This window comes from Mytilus trossulus, chromosome 6 (genome assembly GCF_036588685.1).
Source record: "Mytilus trossulus isolate FHL-02 chromosome 6, PNRI_Mtr1.1.1.hap1, whole genome shotgun sequence".
Classification (NCBI taxonomy): Eukaryota; Metazoa; Mollusca; class Bivalvia; order Mytilida; family Mytilidae; genus Mytilus; species Mytilus trossulus.
The window spans coordinates 59434349-59458085 of NC_086378.1; the positions used below are offsets into that span (position 1 = coordinate 59434349).

The 23737-nt window shown below is 30.7% G+C and overlaps 2 protein-coding genes across 4 annotated transcripts in view; one reads left to right on the forward strand and one right to left on the reverse strand.

Moving 5' to 3' along the window:
- LOC134721609 (large ribosomal subunit protein mL39-like) overlaps window positions 1–23737 on the forward strand; it is a 38723-nt gene that overhangs the window by 10698 nt on the left and 4288 nt on the right. Inside the window, exons 1-5 of one of the 2 annotated variants that reach the window (XM_063584717.1) lie at window positions 11750–11875; window positions 15003–15197; window positions 16332–16471; window positions 20101–20200; window positions 21051–21112. In XM_063584717.1, the coding sequence (XP_063440787.1) occupies window positions 11818–11875; window positions 15003–15197; window positions 16332–16471; window positions 20101–20200; window positions 21051–21112 (555 nt within the window). In that variant the 5' untranslated portion in view covers window positions 11750–11817. Of the gene's footprint in view, window positions 1–11749; window positions 11876–15002; window positions 15198–16331; window positions 16472–20100; window positions 20201–21050; window positions 21113–23737 lie in introns of those variants that run through there. The other variant, XM_063584718.1, reaches the window with a different exon arrangement.
- Window positions 470–11733, reverse strand: LOC134721608 (cilia- and flagella-associated protein 45-like). Of its 2 annotated transcripts, XM_063584716.1 has the most exons (10): window positions 11596–11733; window positions 10432–10730; window positions 10083–10227; window positions 9209–9379; window positions 8419–8766; window positions 8068–8175; window positions 6701–7008; window positions 6074–6298; window positions 3186–3253; window positions 470–1538 (listed from the first exon to the last, which is right to left on the reverse strand). In XM_063584716.1, coding segments are annotated over exons 1-10 (1677 nt in total). In that variant the 5' UTR covers window positions 11599–11733; the 3' UTR covers window positions 470–1536. The 2 variants fall into 2 exon arrangements, with proteins under 2 accessions (XP_063440786.1, XP_063440785.1); XM_063584715.1 differs by lacking the exon at window positions 3186–3253.

Consider the following 23737-nt stretch of genomic DNA (forward strand, 5'->3'; position numbering starts at 1 on the left):
TTACTTTGCTGAACATTATTGCTGTTTACAGTTTATCTCTATCTATAATAATATTCAAGATATTAACCAAAAAAAGCAAAACTTCCTTAAAATTATCAATTCAGGGGCAGCAACCTAACAACAAGTTGTCCGATTTGTCTGAAAATTTCAGGGCAGATAGAAATTGACCTGAATAACAATTTTACCCCCATGTCAGATTTGCTCTAAATGCTTTGGTTTTTGAGTTATAAGCCAAAAACTGCATTTTACCCCTATGTTCTATTTTTAGCGATGGCGGCCATCTTGGATGGTTGGCCGGGTGGTCAGACACATTTTTTAAATTAGATACCCCAATAATGATTGTGGCCAAGTTTGGTTAAATTTGGCCCAGTAGTTTCAGAGGAGAAAAGTTAACGATGACAGACGACGATTGAGAAAAGCTCACTAAGCTAAAAAAGGCTTGAATCAGTAAAAGAAGTAAGAAATATACTTATTTTTAAGAAGTTTAATTTCAATTAAAAGAAAACAGAACAGATATTCCTTAAACAATATACAAAACCATGCTTTTCATCCTCTTCTCCATGTTGGCAGTGAAATAAATTCAGTGCATTTACTGCAATATCTTTTTTTTTGTAGGGACAATTGTTAGCACTTGATATCACAAAATTAGTCGCATGATTTTTATTTTCGAAACAATATGTATAAATATCATATTTCTAAACCATACACTATATCTGACAGTTTACATTTAAATTTACAAATAAAATATCACAGACTTGCATACAATAATAAAAAATAACATCACGATTGATTAAATAAATACTGTTAAAATTTATTTCTTGGAGTTATTCTTTTTCTTTCGAAAAATACTCTTTTATGAATTTTCATTTCCACGAAATAAAAAATAACATCCGGAATCAAATGTATTTAGTTTTCTTTTACTAGTTTATTATATAACAAAGAAAATTGGTACCCAAGGATAATTCATAATTCTAAGAAAATATATATTTTTCATTTCAAACAATAGTACTTAGTTTCACAACGAGAGTTTTGTGAAAACTACAGCCAATCAAACCATTTGAACTGAAAGGCCAGATGAACAAGTGAAACGTACCATAAAAAGTAAAAAATTACCAACTAAATATATTTGACATAATTGTATTATCATGAAACAAAATACATTTTTTCTAAACATTTCTGCATTTTAAAGGTCAAATGCTTAAATCCATTATTTTAAGAATTAAAAGCTTTAAATATATTAAAATAAAAAATATCATCCTCTATCCTGTATAAAATTATTAAGAAACTGAATAAAATAAGACAAATAATATACAAATTTTCAACTTGTATTTCATAAAATAAGATATGTGAAAACGTCTTTCATATCAGATGATGTAAAATTCCATATTTTTTTATCTTTCAACAAATGAGGTTTTATTCCCTCCATAATTTAACTTGTCAATGTCTTAGTGTCATTTAATGATTATGTACTGATGTGTTGAGGCTGGGCTATTTTTCTTTCCACTTGAGCCAAATATTTCTCAGGTATACCAGCATTTCTGAAAAATAAAAATGAAGAGTTATCTCCCATGTCTGCAATTTTTAAAATTTTCAAATATCACGAGAAATTTCCATTAAAGATGAATATATATACACACCAAAAAAATATTAAGTTAACCTTTGGTTTACCAATATTTTCTTCAAATTATATATATAAATATATGTTTTTTGTATATATTTTAAATTGAAATAAATTCTACTAACAATTTTAAAATTCTGTGAAAAGGTATAATATGTATAATAAACATGACAATGATGTAATAAAATAGTTACAGCAAGACATTTTTAACATATTTTTTTTTATTAAATGTACTTCAATATTTTGTTTACATTTATCCAAATGCATTGTGGGCATAACAAAAATACACTATTGTTTTTCCTTTCAACATGGATGACAGTGACCTACAAACAATGGATGAAGTTCTGAGAATATAAATATATTTTGAAGTTTGACAATGTCATTTTGTAAAATACTATGAAAATTTAGTGCTCTATTTACAATCCTAATTTTGTTTACCCCCCCCCCCCCCTTTTCCCTTAAAGAAGGAAAACATATTATCACAGTGACAAGACATAAACTTCAATTAGTCTTATTATCCCACAAAAAGATTTTTAAATTTAAAAAGAGACCTTGATGTAATAATTGTTTTGATTCGAGCGTTACATTTTAACAATGTTTGACTAAATTCTCATTTAAAACATTTATTTTTAAAAGAAAAATTCAAATGAATATTTAGTTTTAAAAGAAAAATGCAACTGAACTTTATATGACAATATGTATATTTTTATATTGCACAAGGCTTGTTTTATGAGTTGGTGGCACTCATGTCCTCTTTTTCTAGAATAGGTGCATAAAAGCCAAAATGTTTTGCATTGCTGTGCTTAGTGAATGTAACCTAAGTACCCATAGGTCATAAACCCCAAATCTTTGATCCCTGCTGTTAGATAATTATGAATTATTCAATCAATGGTCAAACATAATTACAAAAAATTATATTATATCAAACATGAGGGTGGAAATGGGATTCAGTGATTCAAACCCGCATACATTATTGTAAAGCCACACACACAGTTAATCCCATGTTTAAGATAGCACTATTAGCACTGCATTTCTTAATGACAATCTTTTATGAACAAACAAATATAAATATATTGAAAAAGAAAAATATAATGTACATTGCAATGTGCATGTCACAAAGAAATATACAGAATGATTGAATAAAAAACTAAATTAATTTGACTGGTGTCATTTATCTATTCTATTAATGTTTGTTCATTTAGTTGTTTGGATTAAATTGTTTGATATGGAAACTAATGTTCGACTTTGAAAGGGAAATAATCATAGATTTTAATTACAATTAGTGAGTTATAAAATTTCCAATGCCCATTCCGAATAATTTTTTGAAATTTTCCAACGTTGGCTTTTTTGTTAGTTGTATGAGAAAATATAAGACTGACATGTTTGGGAAGATAAATATTTGTGATTTATCACATAAATTAATAAATTACTAAGTAATTTGCTGAACAACAGTATCCTCATTGGTTTAAAGCAAAGTTGAACAAGTTTCCATAAACAAACAATTTATTTTCAGCAAAGTGCATGTCAACCCCTGAAATAATTTACATAGCCACACATTTGATCTTACATGCAGTTGTAACCACATTGACTTTGTGTGCAACGTGCGATACATATCTCTCTGGTATTCCAGCAGCTCTGTATTTTATAATGATAAAATTAAATATCAATATATTTAAACTTATATTGAATGAATAGTATTCACATGAGCTTGTTGATACATTTTTTACATTTTCAATCCTTATAATTGGTAAATAACAATTATTAACTATTCTTGTGATTTTTTTATCCTGTTTTTTTTTTATAATTTACATGGTTGATATAGACTGCCAGAGACAATTCAGCAAGGTTTTTGAGTGAAAAAATATGTTCATGCCCTTATTCAGTAAAGTAACAAAGTCTAGACTAATATTTATTAATGTCCAAAACACTAGAGTAACATAGTTTGTCATCCCTATCAATAGTTTGAATAGGTGTTTTCCTTTTTTTTTGTCCAAGATTTTCAATACTGATAATTCTTTAGTTTTAAATGCTTCACTCCTCTTTCAGATTATCAGAAATTAAAAAAACAGTCACCAAATTCATTTGAAAAAAATAATATGTGCAATCCAATCTACATTTTAAAGTGCAAGCTATATATTTATTAACAATCATTTAAGCAGGAACTACTTTCATATATAACAGTGATACATGCCAAGATAAGTCCCTTACTTGGAACACAGACACACACACAAGAGGAGTCTCTCATGAAAGTATTTCAATATAAAAGACATTTATCCAAAGATCCATATAAATATTATTAGTATAAACATTAAAGAGGTTTTTATACGACCGCAAATTTTGAAAAAAATTTCGTCATATATTGCTATCACGTTGGCGTCGTCGTCGTCGTCGTCGTCGTCGTCGTCGTCGTCGTCGTCGTCGTCGTCGTCGTCCGAATACTTTTAGTTTTCGCACTCTAACTTTAGTAAAAGTGAATATAAATCTATAAAATTTTATCACAAGGTTTATGACCTCAAAAGGAAGGTTGGTATTGATTTTGGGAGTTTTGGTCCCAACATTTTAGGAATTAGGGGCCAAAAAGGGCCCAAATAAGCATTTTCTTGGTTTTCGCACTATAACTTTAGTTTAAGTAAATAGAAATCTATGAAATTTTGACACAAGGTTTATGACCACAAAAGAAAGGTTGGGATTGATTTTGGGAGTTTTGGTTTCAACAATGTAGGAATTAGGGGCCAAAAAAGGGCCCAAATAAGCATTATTTTTGGTTTTCGCACAATAACTTTAGTTTAAGTAAATAGAAAATAATGAAATTTAAACACAATGTTTATGACTACAAAAGGAAGGTTGGTATTGATTTTTGGAGTTTAGGTCCCAACAGTTTAGGAATTAGGGGCCAAAAAGGGACCCAAATAAACATTTTCTTGGTTTTCACACCATAACTTTAGTATAAGTAAATAGAAATCTATGAAATTTAAACACAAGGTTTATGACCATAAAAGGAAGGTTGGTAATATTTTGGGAGTTTTGGTCCCAACAGTTTAGGAATAAGGGGCCCAAAAGGTCCAAAATTAAACTTTGTTTGATTTCATCAAAATTGAATAATTGGGGTTCTTTGATATGCCGAATCTAACTGTGTATGTAGATTTTTAACTTTTGGTCCCATTTTCAAATTGGTCTACATTAAGGTCCAAAGGGTCCAAAATTAAACTTCGTTTGATTTTGACAAAAAATTAATCGGTTGGGTTCTTTGATATGCTGAATCTAAAAATGTACTTAGATTCTTGATTATCGGCCCAGTTTTCAAGTTGGTCCAAATCAGGGTCCAAAATTAAACTTTGTTTGATTTCATCAAAAATTGAATAAATGGTGTTCTTTGATATGCCAAATCTAACTGTGTATGTAGATTCCTCATTTTTGGTCTTGTTTTCAAATTGGTCTACATTAAAGTCCAAAGGGTCCAAAATTAAACTTAGTTTGATTTTAACAAAAATTGAAATCTTGGGGTTCTTTGATATGCTGAATCCAAACATGTACTTAGATTTTTGATTATGGGCCCAGTTTTCAAGTTGGTCCAAATCAGGATCTAAAATTATTATATTAAGTTTTGTGCAATAGCAAGTCTTTTCAATTGCACAGTATTGCGCAATGGCAAGAAATATCGTATTGCAAAATATTGTGAAATAGCAATTTTGTTTTTAATTAGAGTTATCTTTCTTTGTCCAGAATAGTAAGCAAGAAATATCTAATTGTAAGAATTTTTTTTATTTGGAGTTATCTTTCTTTGTCCAGAATCAACTTAAATCTTTGTTATATATACAATATACAATGTATATTCACTTTTTACTACCAACTGATAAATTAAAAAATAATCTTTACCATTCAGTGATAACAAGCAGTTTTTTTACATCTTAATATTTTATGATGTATTTAAATGAGTAGTAATTGTTGCAAACTCCATTAGAAATTTTAATTGAGATTAATTTTGGAATAAGGGAAAGGGGGATGTGATTAAAAAAAATGGGTTCAATTTTCTCATTTGAAATTTCATAAATAAAAAGAAAATTTCTTCAAACATTTTTTTGAGAGGAATAATATTCAACAGCATAGTGAATTGCTCTAAGAAAAAACAAAAATTTTAATTTCATTAGAACACATTCATTCTGTGTCAGAAACCTATGCTGTGTCAACTATTTAATCACAATCCAAATTTAGAGCTGAATCCAGCTTGAATGTTATGTCCATACTTGCCCCAACCGTTCAGGGTTCAACCTCTGCGGTCGTATAAAGCTACGCCCTGCGGAGCATCTGGTTAAATTACTATTGATAGATACTATAGAAATAGATATGTATATAAGCAATGTTTTTATGAAAGCTACATGTAGAATACTTATAAATTTACATTATAAACAGATATGTAAGTAAAATATTTTCAAGATCATATATTTGAGTAAATACCTTAATTCATTCAATTTCTTCTTCTTAACATCTTCCAGTTTCAGTCTACGATGTCTTGCCTCCTCATCCAGCTTGACTCCTTCCTCAAAGAACTGGTTTCTTTCCATTACCCTTAGAGCCTCTTTCTGGCGAATCTGGGTTCTGACATCATCAGCATGAGTATGACGTTTCTTGGTGGCCTCATGTTCTTCACGTCGTTCTTTTTCAACCAATTCTTTCTGTGCCCTATAAAAATAAAATAATACTTTAAAAAATACTGATTATTGTGTATAACATTTAGATGTAAAATGCACATTTATAATCCATTACATCATTCTTTTTATATATTTTATTTTAACTTGCTAAATCATATTTGTAAATAAGCATTTTGAATTTGAATGAGAACTTATTCTTTTTTCTGACTTTATGTCATTGTATGCATGTGTTCCTCACAGTCACATGACATTATTATGACCTAAGATGTGAAGGTCACTTGCATTATTTTAACAATAAAGGATACATTGTTTTTAATACAATATTTTACATAATCTCTTATGCCTCTCCTTTTTTTTTTTTTTTTTTTAATGAGCTATCAATTCTTTCAAATTTGAAGTCATAAACTCTACAAAAACATTCAGTTACACATACCTGAGAACCCTTTCGAATTCAGCTCTTTCCCTCTGAGCTTGAACTGCCATGAAATGCTCTTTCTGTGACATTTGATTGGCTCTAGCTTGAATCAACATAGCTTCTGTCACTGCCTTCTTCTTTGATTCCTCTGCTTCTTTCTTACGCCACTCTCTTTCTGTCTTTTCTTGTGCCCGTTTAGCTCTGAGAGCATCCCGTTCTGCTTGCTCATCCCTAGCTCTTTCTTGCATGGCTCGTAATCTTGCAGTTTCTCTTTCTTTTTCAACTCTGATCCTTTCCTGTTCTTTTTCATAAGCAGCTTCTCTTTCCTATTATTCAATACATTTGAGTAAAATTACCACATTCAATGTACAATTTCAAAGATAATTATAAAAAACAAGAATGTGTCCACAGTACACGGATGCCCCACTCGCACTATCATTTTCTATGTTTACTGGACCGTGAAATTGGAATAAATTCTCTAATTTGGCATTAAAATTAGAATGATCTTATCAAAGGGAACATGCATACTCAGTTTCAAGTTGATTGTACTTCAACTTCATCAAAAACTACCTTGACCAAAAACTTTTACCTGAAGTGTAATGGACAGACGAACGAACAGACGGACGGACTAACGGACGCACAGACCAGAAAACATAATTGAGAAACAATTCCTTCATGCCATGCTCTATGCTCATTTTAACATGGGTAGGCATTATATTTGTCGATATTTTACACTGAGCGTTAGTGAGGTGTAAAATGTGGTCAAATTTAATGCCTACCCATGGTAAAATGAGCATAGAGCATGACATGAAGGAATTGTTTCGATTCTAATATGACAAATACAATATATTTAAAGGTCGAAGCGTACAAAAATACCATAAGAATGTTTGGCTGTTCCCGTGTCCTCCCGGAGGAGTCTGTATATTACATTTCATATTTGATATGTTTAAAAACTACGAGCAGAGCAAGTATATGTTGTTTGATAAAAATATATAGTAAAAGTTTATGTTAGCTGCTAAAAGGTAAATATTTAAAAGGATAACGATGGAAACAACGTTAATATAAACAGTAAGTTCAGGCGCATGTGTCAAACATATTTTTTGTGCTCATTAGAACATGGCTTTGTTTACAAAGCATAATAAGGACGTCATATTAGAATGCCCCTTTACTATCGTAGGTGGGGCATAAAAATATTTTAAAAAACAAAAAATCTTAGAATATGAAAGTTGCAAAAATTGATATTCAATATCCAGACCACAAACAACTAGCATAATACAATACTATATGTACTTTTATTTTTTTAAGGAACCTGTGAATATGCTATACCATTCAATTAGACAAAAAAAACAAGAGACAAAAAGAAATATTTATAGTATCCAACTTACTGCTTTCTGTTTCATGTATTCAATTACTTTCTGTTCCTCCACCTGCTCTTGTTCTTGTTTAATGACTTTACGTTTCATTTGATCTGCATTAGCCTTGTTCAAATCTTCCTGTTAAACAAGAAAAAACATCATAAAATAATTTGAAAATATTTTTTCTGTGTATGTTAACACTTATCTTGAAGTGTTGTTCTACAAAAAAGAAATGCTTATTTTAAAAAAAATTACATTAATTAGTTGTTACTTTTACAAAACTATGTTGACTGTTCAACAGTTGAAAAATTTAAGCCGATTTAGTAAGTTCGGTTGATCAAATATATATTTAAATCAAGGTTTTTGAATCACTATACCAACCCTCAGTTGTGTCTGTTCTACTTTCTTCTTTTCTAAACCAGTTCTATCTTCATCCATCATTTTTTCAATGTATTTCTGCATCTGAATATTTTCTTGGTCTTTACGTTCAAGATCAAAGAGTCTCTCTTGTTCATTTTCCTGAATTTGGTCTAATAATTTGGCAGCACCCATTAATCTTTCTTCTTTCCTTCGTTTCTCAATCTCCTCTTGTATTTTGATGGCATTCTGACGATCAACCTCCATCATAACATCCAATCTTTTCTCTTCCTCTGTCATTTCACCTGAAATCTGCCTCTTTTCAAGTATTTGTGCATCTCTAATTGCATGGCATTTTGCATTCAAAATTAGCTGAAATAAGAAATAATAAATATTAATAGGAATATAGATAAGTAAAAATAATTATCATGTTACGTTAAGGTTAACTGTTTAAATAAGAAACTATCATCCAAATGACCAAGGTTAATGTCAGACAATGAATAGACTTAGGTTGAGACTAGAGCTGCATGTTCCTTTTAAGAGCTTGATTTTAAAATTAGCAAACATCAAATTAATTATTCAATATTTGTTAAAATGGACTTTTGTTTTGATTTCGATTTCCAGGAAGAGTTAAATTTGGAATATACTAGAAAGAGGATCCACTATTTTTCTCGTTGGTGTTAAATGATTCATCTCAGGTCTGCATGCAGGTACTTTTTGGACTATTTATAAACTTTCCTTATTTTTGTGATAGAAAATAGCAACATTCAAGTATGAAAACATATCCATATCAATCTTTAAACACAATGCGTACCTCATTAAGATGTTTAATTTCATCCTCTTGTTCTTGTCTCATTTCATTTGCCTTGGATAATAAATGTTCTGCATTTTCTTTTGCTTCTTCCTCAAGGTCATTGAGCTTTTCATTTTTCCTCCTATCCATGTCAAGCTGTTTGAATAAAGCTTTACGTTGTTGGCTTGCTTCCTGTTAAGAAAAAAAGATGTATATCTCATTACTTACACAAAGGTAACTGTAAGCTAATATTATTGGAACTGACCATGAAATTCCAATTCATGTTATTAAATTAGCTATCTTTTCTAAGAAACTATTAACGGTCTAAAAAATCATTCACATTATTCTGTTATTGTTAGTTGTGCAATTTGCTCAGTCTTAAGTTTTCTGTGTTGTTTCTGTGTAGTATTATTTGTCTGTCACTCTGTTTCATTTCTAGCCATGTTGTTGTCAGTTTATTTTCAATTGATGAGTTTGACTGATCCTCTGGTATCTTTCGCCCCTCTTGTACATGATAAAATTTAAAAGCAAAGATTAAAGCGTAAACTCAACATGTACAGATGAATACAAGACTTGAAAAAAAAAAATACAATGTACCATAAAACAATTTAACAAAAACATGTTTATTAGCAAAGTTGTATGACTTAGATTAAACAGTCTTCATACATTCATGTACAGAAACATATTTTATGGATTTCGGAATCCGTCAATTCGGAAATGAATAATCCGACATTTTTTCAATAGGTAGTATGGTCATTAATTAACAGATCCAGGTGTGAATGGTAATATACTTGTCCTTTCATCTTAATCCATGCAACAAGACAATTACGCCTCACTGATTTCAGAATCAACATGCAACACATTTTATAAAAAGAGTATTTCAAATATAATTTACCATAGCTGCCTCTTTTTCTCTCTTGATTTGTTCAAGTTGTGCCAATCTTTGTTCTTTGGTTAAAGTTTGAGCACAGTTAACAATTCTATGAAATTCATATCTTGGTAGTACAATACTCTGTCCAGATGGATCTTCTGTTGGAACTCTGAAAAAGAAAAAAATCCATTGAGATGATTTTTTTTGAGCCAATAATTCTAAAAGGTAACATTTTTTGGTAAAAAAAAAATAGCACATAATGTCATTGTACTATAATCATGATAAAATGTTCTTCATGTTCTTACATGTCTTAGGACCATACATTTTTCTTTCATCATTTTTTTCTAATAACAGATACATGAATAACACTTACATTAAATTTCTAATTAAATCTTTTGTGATAACTTGGACTGTTTCTTTGTTTTTGTTTTTCTTTCCTTTACTTTTACGTTTTGCACTTCTATCCCTGGCTAGCTGTTCTATTGATAGATCATCATTTGTCCATTTCTCTTCTAACATCTCTTGTCTTTTCTCAACATGGGTTGGTTTTCCAAATAAATTTTCATCTACCTGTGATGAGTGACTAACTACTCTGTAATTTTTTGTTTTTGCACGTCTGGATGCTGAGGAGGCTGATGAATGGCTCCCAACAGCTGATATTGCGCTGCCAGGCTGAAATGGTAAAAAGAAATAAATTTTGCAAACAATATGTCATGTACGTTGTGATAGAGCACAAGTTATTTTAAAACCAGCAAAATTGACAACTTTATTAAGATACCTCTTGTTGATCATTATGATACATTATGAACATTTGGTAAATAATTTAGCAATATACATTGATATTTTCAAGGAAATTAGTGCACATAGTTGCTTTACTATATAGACTATAGTACTACAAAACTTAGTGGTACAAACATGAAAATTTCAATTGACCAGTATTTGCCAGTATTGACCACTTGGGGAGTATTGTTCGGGGCGGTAATTATATAAATACCACTGGTAAATATACCACTGGTAAATACAGGGGGTGGTATTTACCGCCCAACCTTGTATATAGTACTACAAAACTTAGTGGTACTCCATATATAATATATGGTCAGATCATGTCATATGTTTTTTGTACTATGCAAGCTTTTTCAATGGAATCGTAATAATGCATTCTTAATATAACGAAAACACATGAGACCATGACATCATATAGGTGGAGGCAACAATTTAATTAAGATGCCAAATCTATCTTATTCTTAGTCAGTCTTAGATCAAATACCTAGTTATGAAACAAAATATTGATTGTCACTGCAAGGATCTACTGCAACTACAGACATATTATCATTTTAAGATACTATATTTAATTTAACAGCTGACACTCGACAGGATGACCAATCTTGATTGGCCGACATTGTACAAATCAACTTTTATATATAATATTAGTATTTCATGATATTGTTAAAATAACGAGGACATTTCAATAAGTTAAATAGATCATTGTGATGCCGTGTATTGTTTTCTCAAAACTGCAAGTGTTTTTATGACTTACCATGTTGATATTTTGTAGTAAAGTATTAGAAACAGTTAATGCATAAACAAGCAGCAGACATGTATTTACAACGTGTAGTTATGGAAACTCTATACAGAGGGCGTGCTAATCAAGAGAAGATAATATTTCACTGTCGCCTATGCGCTTTAAATTGTCCATGTGCCTATGATAATCGAAGTAAAATAATGACATTGATCAATAACAGATTGTCTACCCTAAAAAATGCATGCACGAAAATTAACTTGTCTCTGTTTTAGGAACTTTCCTCTGGCTCATAAAAGTAATATGTCAATACAATATGAACAAGGGTAGAATGCAGTTATATCTTCGTAACACAGTTAAAAGTTTTTTTTATGATTTACTTTACTTTTAATTAAAAGTGCCAAGACAGAAATTCATGTGACATTTATTCAACCTTTTCAAATTGGACACCTATTATAAAATGAAGAACAAGAATAATTATCCTTCAATAAAGGACAGGGTTGTCTTACTTTTACCTGAAGTTGCAGAGCTTGATGAAATCACATTAAATCTGTTACATTACAAGATAGACATGACTAGATCTATACAAAAGTATTTTGAAGCTTTTTACACAAAATAGCTGCAAAATTTAATCGTATGATATACAAATTCCTTCATAGAGTAAAATACATATATCTTATGATCCTTTGTATGCATCATTGTGCAGAGTACAAGTTTTAAACAATAACTGAAAAGTGATACATTGTTTGTTTACCCATCTTTTTCATTAATCCAAAGTTTTAGTCTTATTGAAAAATGTTATTGTTCTATCTACAATCACCTTGCTAAATGAACATCCATGGTGGGCATGATACCAACAGTGATATAAAGATGAATATTTGCAATATAATTTTTTATTAATTATGTACATATATCATGAATATTGTAAAAAAAAAAATAGAACTTGTAACACATACAAAAATGTTTTTGAAAAAATAGTGTTCAAATGCAAGGGTTTCAGATAATAAAATATTCTCTTTAACTCAATCTCCTCTTCCTTAATATATTTATTGAAACTCTTCATTATATATAAATTCAAGATAAATACAGGAGCCATTTAAAGGTGTAAATTCTTCAAACTTTTAAAACATTTCCTGCACCTAGACGATTTTAATTTGTGGTGTTGAAAAATAAAGAAAAATACTATTGTTGTAAGCAGTCTTCAATAATAAATTTATGTTAAATTCTGTTATGTTAACTAATTATAATTAGAGGGTTGTTGTTATAGTAACTTAAGGTAGACACCTGTTAGCCAATTAGGTAATTACATGCTCAGGTAATCAAATTAAATCTAATTATGTTTAATGTAAAATTACCTGTAAATTTAAATATCAAACAATAATAGTCCCAGAAATAATTGATATGAAATTTTAATATATATCTATAAAACATGTAAAAGATTGCAATATCATTACTCTTAAAGCACAATTTAGATACATGTAGCAAACTAAGTTTGCTACATGTAATCATTATAAATGTGTTATGGGTATTGCTCATTAATGAAGGCCATACAGTCGACCTATAGTCATGATAACTGTCCACTTCTATGTCAATTAGTCTTGTCATAGGCAGATCTTTACTGTATACCATATCTTCTTATTTCAATAAATATCATTAATTTTATAAACCTAATTATGCATAAGAAAAGTATTGGTCATTTTCAACATCTGCTCATGTATTATGCCAAACAATTTTTCAATAAGTATTGTTTTAAAAGTCGTAATTTCTCTCCTACATGTATAGACTCAATGTAAAATCTACCCTATTTTTTTCAAGACCACAATGTTATGGGACACAAACATATTATTTTATTTGGCATCCCTAGAAATTCATCTGACTATTTTATTAAAAACAATGAAAATTTCAATTTGCAACTTTTGCAACTATTGTAAATATACTGCTGATTCATGGGGAAGTAATTGTATAAGGCAGATTTTACAATAAGAAGGAATTATTGTTTTTTTGTATCCATCAAAAAAGCAATTGCTGAAACTGTGAAACAGACTGTGTAATGGAGTAATGCATTATGTTATTGAATAAAATGTGTCTTTCTGAGTAAATAAAAATAAAAATTACTCTGTGCTTGTGTTTTTTGTTAGAATTAGAGGGTTTTCAATTTCAAAATATTGGACATGGAATAGACATCATGACCTACTTTACTGACATCCAGCTTATTTGGAGTGGAATTTTGAAGTATTATTTATAAGTTGAGCCTTATCACATGGACTTATATTTTAATAAAAAGTCTTCTTTTGTGTTTTAATCATAACTTTAAGGCAGATTTTTATTGGTAAAGGCTAAAAAAGGTAATTTAATAATATTGTTGCTAACGTCACGTCTTTTCCGTCCATTGTGGTATGTCACGATCGCAATTTTCTTGTTGGTTCTCAGACAGGCAATTGTAGTTATTTTTATCCCGGGTTTTATAAATAATTGAAAATAGCAATCATATTAAATTTGGATGACGTAAGGGGGTCAAAGGACTTGAGGAATCAATATCATTGGCTGTTTTATTTTTTGCGAACGTTACTACTTGAGGTTTCCGTCCAAATCAGTGTCACGTGAGCAACATATATTTAGATCTGTAACTCTCCTGTATAGGAGTTACGATATCGTCCTTTGCAGAATTAGATTCGGAGTCAGTTCCTTCACATGATGGGGTAGCAAAGAAGGTTAGTTGTATGTAATATCGTTACAAGAGGACCTTAAATGTATTCCGTCCATCAAAAAGACGTTCGCAACAAAACGTAATGTCATGATAGTAGATGTTGCTAATGTTACTATTACGAATTGGTTTCATGTGTATTCATTTGATATAAAGTACACCTGCAAATGACATTCTGTATATTTAGAAATTCTAAACCAGACTGTACAATTTTATTACTCCAGGCATATATTAAACATCACTGTGTGCATACATTTTAACTTTTAAAGATGTTGTTGCTCATGTTACATGTCCAAATGTCGCTAACGTTACTTATTTTTGTCTCCGTCACGTTAGCAACATGAAAGTAGGAGACAGAACACAATACTGTAAAATCTGCCATAAGAATTCATTAATGGAACATGTAAAATTAATTACAAATGTTCACCAAGTCATTAAAGTGCAATTTGCTAAAATACATGTATGCAGGCTCTTGTCTGCTCTATGATCGGGTTGTTGTCACTTTGACACATTCCCCATTTCCGTTCTCAATTTTATTGAGTGCAGATTTTGTCAAAATCAAAGTTAAGCATCTACAAAAAAAACACAATTTCTTTCCTCAATTTAAAATGAATCCACTTGTACAGTATTTCAAACTCCCAATGATTATAATTATCACTTTAAAAGTCAAGAACAAAATTAGAGATTTATTACATCAGTATTATTTTATTTTTTTAACCAGGATTCTTTTCTACAAGAAAACTGTCAAATGCTGAAGTCAGACGAAAAAGAAATGATTTATTTGAAGCAGAGAAAGGGAGACAATTATCATTATATGAACGAATTGAAAAAGTGGAAGTGCAATATACTGGTTTGCCTGAATCATGTACACTAATCATGAACAAAGGGATATCTACTCCATATAATTGTGCTATGCGTGAGTATTTATATGATTAATCATATTTTACTGTATTCAAATGTTTGAAAAATAAAAGAAAGACAACTTGTTTAATAATAACACAAGTGCATTTTGATTTATACACGTTGCATGTTTTACAATTAACACGAGTAACGTTTTTCTTGTGAATATATTGCATTCCAGACCCTTCAGATTATCTTTTGAATGACAGGCTCTTAAATTTCATAATTGAATTCACCAGATGAAAACGATAAAATATGATTTTCACATGCAATCCACTCAAACGGCATAGACATGTGCATAGATTCATGTTTCAGTTTTCATGGTTACAAAAATTACATAAAGTTCAGAAATTAATAAAAATGTGGTCAAGGGGAGTTAATTCTTTCATGTCTTTTTTGTTTAAAAAAAGATAAATTTCTCATTAAACCTCAGATATAATCTCTCTTAAGCATGCTTTATGATGCTACAGCAATTTGTGTCAAGTTTTATTTCTAACCTATCCACAGACACAATGAATGGTCCATCTATGTCTAGATAAGTTATGATCTATATCTGAAAACAGCTATTAAATCTGAAATATTTTCATTGGATTGTTTGTGATCAGGTTGGACAAAGCCCAAATCCAGAGTATAGTAGGGTGATGTTGGGTGTATGGGCTGCCAGAGGAAAATTGGTACCTTAATTCTGTTATCAACTCATACAGTTTTCAACCCAGATCCCTGAAACTTCATAGGAAGATTGCATTCTTGTTGAACTTGTACACCTGCTATAAGGGGCTGGGAATATGTAATTATTATTCATTTTTCATATAACATTTTTCAAGATACAAAAATGTATCATCCACTCACAGCCATAAAAACAGCAAATTGCCAAGTTTAAGTTCAAGACAAAAATATATCAAATCGCCATGAAAATTGACAGCTGAAGTAAATCTGAAAGTTTATGTGTACATTTACCTTATTGTAACCTACTAAAAAATGACCTTCTATTGTTAATTTATTTTGAACACTTTAGAACAAATTGGTAAGAAATCGCATGAACTCCATTAGTGTTATGGTATATGATTCATACATAGTAGATGATTTTCTAATCCAAACTTAAAAATGTCACAAGATTTCTTGTAAAAAATTACTTTGTTTCTGTTTCTAGACATGACAGAACACATTGGAAACCAAGCCGTGTTGGCATTAGTGAATGGTAAACTATGGGATATGCATCGACCATTAATGGAAGACTGTCAGTTATCATTCTTACATTTTAGAGATGAAGATCCAAGAATGGTTAATAAGGTTAGTCATGTTAGTTAATGATTAAGAATAAAGCAAGATTAGGCCTAAAATAAAATATTGTTTGTTTCCCCAATCCCGACCGACTCTGCAAAAATGGTGCTACTCATAAAATTTTATTGTCAAAACTAAGTCAAATATTATTTTATTCATTTTGGATTTTAAGGCTTGCTGGGTCGTCTGATAATGTTCAAGCTTTTTGGAAAAATAAAATTATTTCCCTACCTACCTACCCACACCGGGCTTGGCAGGGACGGCATTGGGGAAACAAACAATATTTTGATAAAGGCCTTATATTTTCCACTTTATTAAAGCAATTGCTTTCATGCCGTCGCGTATGGCCATCTTTGTGACCCAGATCAGAGACTCCGCCCAGATCAAACCATAGTATTTTGTTAAACAGGCTCCTGGTCTGTCATTCTTAAACACCTATGTATGTTTTCTAATGCAATACATAGCTTGAAACTTTTGAAAAACGTTAGTGGATTTAAGAAGTTTCAGCATACGTTCTTGTAGATGTATTTTTGTATTTAGGGGGACAACCGTTTGACTATCAAAAAACATAGACGTCCGAGTGAAAAAAATGCATTTTTATACCTGCGATTCCGTTTTCCGTTCGTACGATGTTTCAACAAAATATGGAATCATTTCAGTTGTTGATTTAGTATTGAAAATTTGACTGAATTATCTTTTATAATATACGGTTTTATATGTTTAATTGGTGTTTTTTTAAGAAAGAGGTCAGGTGCTCTTGTTCATTCATAAAATTGTCGTTCATTCATAAATTTATCGTAAAATCAAAATCACTACACAGGTTATCAGGTTATACGTAGTGTCAAATGATTACCTGTAATCTAAAAATAGACAAAGTTAACTGACCTATTTTGTTGATTTGTTTGTGCAAATAATTTGGAGGAACGAAATCCTTGTTAAAACAACATAACAATAAGTTTGTTTTCCTTTTTTGTCATAACTCCGTAAGATTTATCGATCACCTTACTAATGAAATGGACCCGTCCAAACGTGATAGATGCCAAGTCCAGATGAAGAGATATTTACAATTTGGAATTTTCTAGTTTCATAGATTAAAAAAAGTACATCCTTTTTGGATATCATATTCAAAACTGGCCCTTTTTAACTGGGTATGCATGACAAATGATGAAACCATTATCCTCGTCTTTCCAATGGACGAGTCTACTACGTTTGTTGACCCTCGACGGTCCTTTATTTCACATGTTTTCGAAATATTGATGATCATTTTCACAATGTTTCCTGAAAATTGGATAAATATCAAAGCAACTTAGAGCTGTTTGTTCTTGTTCGTTTAATGACTATTTAATGTCACATTTGTCTGTGATGGCCCCTCTTTTCGGGATTGCATGAGAATTATAGTTATCTCGTACCGCATGAGGATGACACATATCAACTAAGCAATAATGTTTGGGACTTAGTTTTTAAGAAATGATGACAAAGTAACATTATGAAAATATTTTTAGTCAGCTGAAATATATATTTATTTTTTACATGTTTATATATATGTCTTGTAAAATATTTTGTTTCTTTCCCGTTTTTCAACATTTGCGTCTGGAAAGTTGAAATGTTTTAACTGAAGTGTTGAATTTAAATTAATTATGAAAATTAAATCAATAAAGGAAATTATTGCCCAGTTACAAACACTACTAGGGGATAATCCATAATAATTTCTCTTGGAGTTATATGTTTCAGCACATGTATATTTGACCCCAACTTTAGCCTGGTAAACGTGTTGTCTCCTTGTGAAATATAAAACATATTAAAAATGACTTTCTGCTAAAGTCTTTAATTGATATAAAGTTAAAACCTTCTTAATTCTCACTAGACAACACTCCTGTCATGTTTAATTCTTAAATATATATGTGGATGAAAAAAAAGTCCCCAAAACATAAACATGGCAGCAATTGCTTTTACAGCCTTTCAGGCTTTGATTTTATATTAGGAATGGAATGTTTTATAATGAAATGATATTGTAAATTCAAGGCATGACACCAAATCAAGATAGATAATAAGGAACAATAAAATAATTAAGAAAAAAGAAACAGTACTTTTAATTTAGAGCAAACATTTTCACCTCTCTTCAAATTGAAGACAGCCCCTAAAACATGTTTTAGTGAAATTCAATTAAAGATGTCAATATGTACTCTAGGGCTTAAACGTAAAGTATTCATTTCATTAAAGCATGATATAGTATGGCTAAATGTCATATTTATTTTACCATTTTTTTAGCTCACCTGGCATAGCCATGTGAGCCTATGCCATCACTTGGCGTCCGTCGTTGTCTGTCGTCTGTCGTCATCGTAAACTATTTCAAGAATCTTCTCCTCTGAAACTACTTGGCCAAATACTTCCAAACTTTAACTGAATGTTCCTTAGGGTATCTAGTTTATAAATTGTATCCGAAGTTTTGATCCATCAACAAACATGGTCGCCACGGCTAAAAATAGAACATAGGGTTCAAATGCAGTTTTCGGCTTATATCTCAAAAACGAAAGCATTTAGAGCAAATCTTACAAGGGTAAAAATATTCATTAGGTCAAGATCTATCAGCCCTGAAATTTTGCAGTTTTGATTTATTATCTTGAATATTATTGAAGATAAAGATAAACTGTAAACAGCAAAAATGTTCAGAAAAGTAAGATCTTCCAAAAAGTTATCATGACCAATATTGTCAATTGACCGCTTAAGGAGTTATTGCCCTTTCAAGACAAATTTGCTCTATTTGTTCATCAAACTTGCTTAAATTTAAAAAATCTTCTCCTCTGAAACAACTGGGCCAAATACTCTCAAACTTTAACTGAATGTTGGTTGGTGTATCTACTTTCTAAATGTATCCGAAGTTTTGATTCATCAACAAACATGGCCGCTGTTACTTAAAATAGAACATTGGGGTCAAATGCAGTTTTTGGCTTATATCTCAAAAATTAAAGCATTAAAAGCAAATTTGTCATGGTTAAAAATGTTCAATAGGTCATGATCTATCAGCCCTGAAATTTTCAGACGAATCTAGCAATTCATTGTTGGGTTGCTGCCACTAAATTGGTAATTTTAAGGAAATTTTTCAGTTTTTGGTTATTATCTTGAATATTATTGAATATAAAGATAAACTGTAAACAGCAGAAATGTTTGGCAAAGTTAGATCTTCAAATAATCAAAATGATCAACATTTAAATGGCATTTTAAAGCAAAAATAATAATTGTGAAAGGTTTAAGCAAAATGTTTCAGGTGAGCGAATCAGGCTCTTGAGAGCCTCTTGTTTTATTAATTTTCTGTTTTATGTCTATTAGAAATATAGAAAAAAAAGGATGCGGTTTGATTGCCAATGAGACAACTCTACTCCAGAAACCAAATGATGTAAAAGTTAATAACTAAAGGTCACTGTACAGCCTTCAATATATATCAAATTGTGATATATCCCAAATGGGCAAATGTAAAACAGAATGTTGTACATACTACTTCAAGATCAGTTTAAAAATTATTTAGTCATGTACATATGGTACTACTATTGGTGTCATTAATTGACTAATCATTTTATTAAATTTATTCCTTGAATAAGTACTTTATTTGATACACATTATTATTTCTTTTTATTACATAGGCTTTTTGGAGATCCTGTTCTTTCATACTTGGAGGAGTATTAGAAACAGCATTTAAGGAGGAATTCTATGTTCAGCTTTGCAGTTTTCCTAAGCCTGATGGTATGAAATGTGTTCATATAGTTTATTCAGATATCTATATGGCTATTATAAAACACTGTAAAGTCAAATTAAAATACATGTGCATGATACATTTGATAATAGATTATTTTATAAATGAACCTTTAGAAGTAGAACTTTACAGAAAAGTCCAAATATTTTCAGGTTCTACACATTTAAACTAAATAGACAACTTTTAAGTACGATTCATTTCCGTTTAAAACTTTGGTTTTAGTGAAAATCATTTATGAGTTTAGGGGCCTTGTAACTTCAGTTCCAATGTTGAGCGAGTGGTCGGAAGACTATCATGCTATATTGCATGAGTTATTCAGCAAATTTAGGTCTGAGAATTGACAATCAGCACTGGTGTCATAAGGGAATTGTGATTAAGTACCTACAAAACAAACATTATTTCTAGTTTATCCTGCACAATGACGATCACTTAGATGCTTGATGAACGTTGATAGTGCAGGGATACAGGCAATCCCATCTATCTGGTAAATGACGTCAGTAAGGCTCACATAATTTATAAGTTTTTTCTTGTGACAGACAAACTCTATAGTTGTCTATTGAAACACTAATTGTTTCTTTAATTAACATTGAATTATCAAATTGGTTACTCGAACGTCAAGCCACTACAGCATGTAAAAGTAAAACTGTTTTCTAATGTCTCTGCTTTGATTGGAGAATCTATATCGACGAAATCTTTTTATCTAAATACTTTGATTCAAATCCTGTACACAGTCAGTTTGATGCTTAGACTGTTCAACATTTTTAACACAAGCACAAATGTTACTGATTAAAAAGATTTTTAAAATTATGAAACTTGCAACAATTTTTTGTAATTTTTCAGTACGTAGTGGCAGTTTTGTATATGATGTAGATTTAGACATGTCAGATTGGTCACCATCATCAGTAAGTGTATATATAGCTAAGATAAAAGAAACTAAAAAACTGTGTTTCATTTTATTTCAAATTAAATATTTGGGACACACATTACCTTATGAATTTGTCAATGTTTAAATGAAAACAGTGCAACAATGTTAGCTGTTTAAGCATTGAGACTAATTTTAGTATCCTCATTCATGTCATTATTTGATAAAAAAACACAATTTAAGCTTTATATTCAACATGAGCAGAAAAATAAAGTGGAACATTTCTGTAAGTTCATTTTCAGCTCACCAGGCCCAAAGGGCCTGGTGAGCTTTTCTCATCACTTGTCGTCTGTTGTTAACTATTACAAAAATCTTCTTCTCTGAACCTACTGGGCCAAATTTAACCAAACTTGGCCACAATCATCATTGATGTATCTTGTTTAAAATTTGTGTTTTTTTACCCCGTCAACCAACCAAGATGGCCGCCATGGCTAAAAATAAAACATAGGGGTAAAATGCAGTTTTTGGATTATAACTCAAAAACCAAAGCATTAATAGCAAATCTGACATGGGGGTAAAATTGTTTATCAGGTTGAGATCTATCTGCCCTGAAATTTTCAGATGCTGCCCCTAAATTGGTAATTTTAAGGAAATTTTACTGTTTTTGGTTATCATCTTGAATATTATTATAGATGAAGATAAACTGTAAACAGCAATAATGTTCAGCAAAGTAAGATTTACAAATAAGTCAACATGACCAAAATGGTCAGTTGACCCCTTTAGGAGTTATTGCCCTTTATAGTCAATTTTTAACCATTTTTCATAAATCTTAGTTAACTTTTACAAAAATCTTCTCCTCTGACACTACTGGGCCAAATTTTACCAAATATAGCCAGAATCATTATTAGGCTATCTGGTTTAAAATTTGTGTTTTGTGATCGGGCAAACCATTCAAGATGGCTGCTACAGCTAAAAATAGAACATAGGGGTAAAATGCAGTTTTTGGCTTATAACTCAAAAACCAAAGCATTTAGAGCAAATCTGACAAGGGGTAAATTTGTTTATCAGGTCAAGATCTATTTGCCCTGAAATTTTCAGATGAATCAGACAACCCATTGTTGGGTTGCTGCCCCTAAATTGGTAATTTTAAGGACATTTTGCTGTTTTTGGTTATTATCTTGAATATTATTATAGATGGAGATAAACTGTAAACAGCAATAATGTTCAGCAAAGTAAGATTTACAAATAAGTCAACATGACCAAAATGGTCAGTTGACCCCTTAAGGATTTATTGCCCTTTATAGTAAATTTTTAACCATTTTCGTAAATCTTAGTTAACTTTTTCAAAAATCTTCTATTCTGAAACTACTGGGCCAAATTTTACCAAACATAGCCAGAATCATTATTAGGCTATCTAGTTAATAAAATGGTGTTTTGTGACTGGGCAAAGCAACCAAGATGACCGCTATGGCTAAAAATAGAACATAGGGGTAAAATGCAGTTTTTGGCTCATAACTCAAAAACCAAAGCATTTAGAGCAAATATGACATGGGGTTAAATTGTTTATCTGGTCAAGATCTATCTGCCCCCTGAAATTTTTAGATGAATCAGACAACCCATTGTTGGGTTGCTGCCCCTAAATTGGTAATTTTAAGGACATTTTGCTGTTTTTGGTTATTATCTTGAATATTATTATAGATGGAGATAAACTGTAAACAGCAATAATGTACTGCAAAGTAAGATTTACAAATAAGTCAACATGACCAAAATGGTCAGTTGACCCCTTAAGGATTTATTGCCCTTTATAGTAAATTTTTAACCATTTTCGTAAATCTTAGTTAACTTTTTCAAAAATCTTCTATTCTGAAACTACTGGGCCAAATTTTACCAAACATAGCCAGAATCATTATTAGGCTATCTAGTTAATAAAATGGTGTTTTGTGACTGGGCAAAGCAACCAAGATGACCGCTATGGCTAAAAATAGAACATAGGGGTAAAATGCAGTTTTTGGCTCATAACTCAAAAACCAAAGCATTTAGAGCAAATCTGACATGGGGTTAAATTGTTTATCTGGTCAAGATCTATCTGCCCCCTGAAATTTTTAGATGAATCAGACAACCCGTTGTTAGGTTGCTGCTCTTTAATTGGTAATTTTAAGGAAATTTTGCTGTTTTGGGTTATTATTATCTTGAATATTATTATATAGAGATAAACTGTATACAGCAATAATGTACAGCAATTTAAGACTCAAAAATAAGTCAAATGACCAAAATGGTCAATTGACCACCTAAGAAGTTATTGTCCTTTATAATCATGATAATCAATTTTTAACAATTTTCATAAAATTTGTAAATTTTTACTAAAATTTTCCACTGAAACTACACAGACAAGTTCATTATAGATAGAGATAATTGTAAGCAGCAAGAATGTTCAGTAAAGTAAGAAGTACAAACACATCACAATAACCTAAACACAATTTTGTCATGAACTGTCTGCTTCCTTTGTTCACATATACCAAGGTGAGCGACACAGGCTCTTTAGAGCCTCTAGTTTTAATTGACTATCATGGTTTACTTTTGTAAATTGTGTCTTGGATGTTGAGTTTTCTCCTTAGCACTCATACCACATCCTCCTATATCTATTAAGTCTTTTTCAGGATTTTTA

Excerpts from the sequence above, each read along its gene's own strand:
- LOC134721608 (XM_063584715.1), bottom strand. Across the intron at positions 10,228-10,431 it reads GATTTAATTAGAAATTTAAT|AGTTCCAACAGAAGATCCAT; the intron begins GTAAGTGTTATT and ends TTTCTTTTTCAG. Across the intron at positions 6,299-6,700 it reads GAATTCGAAAGGGTTCTCAG|GGCACAGAAAGAATTGGTTG; the intron begins GTATGTGTAACT and ends TTATTTTTATAG.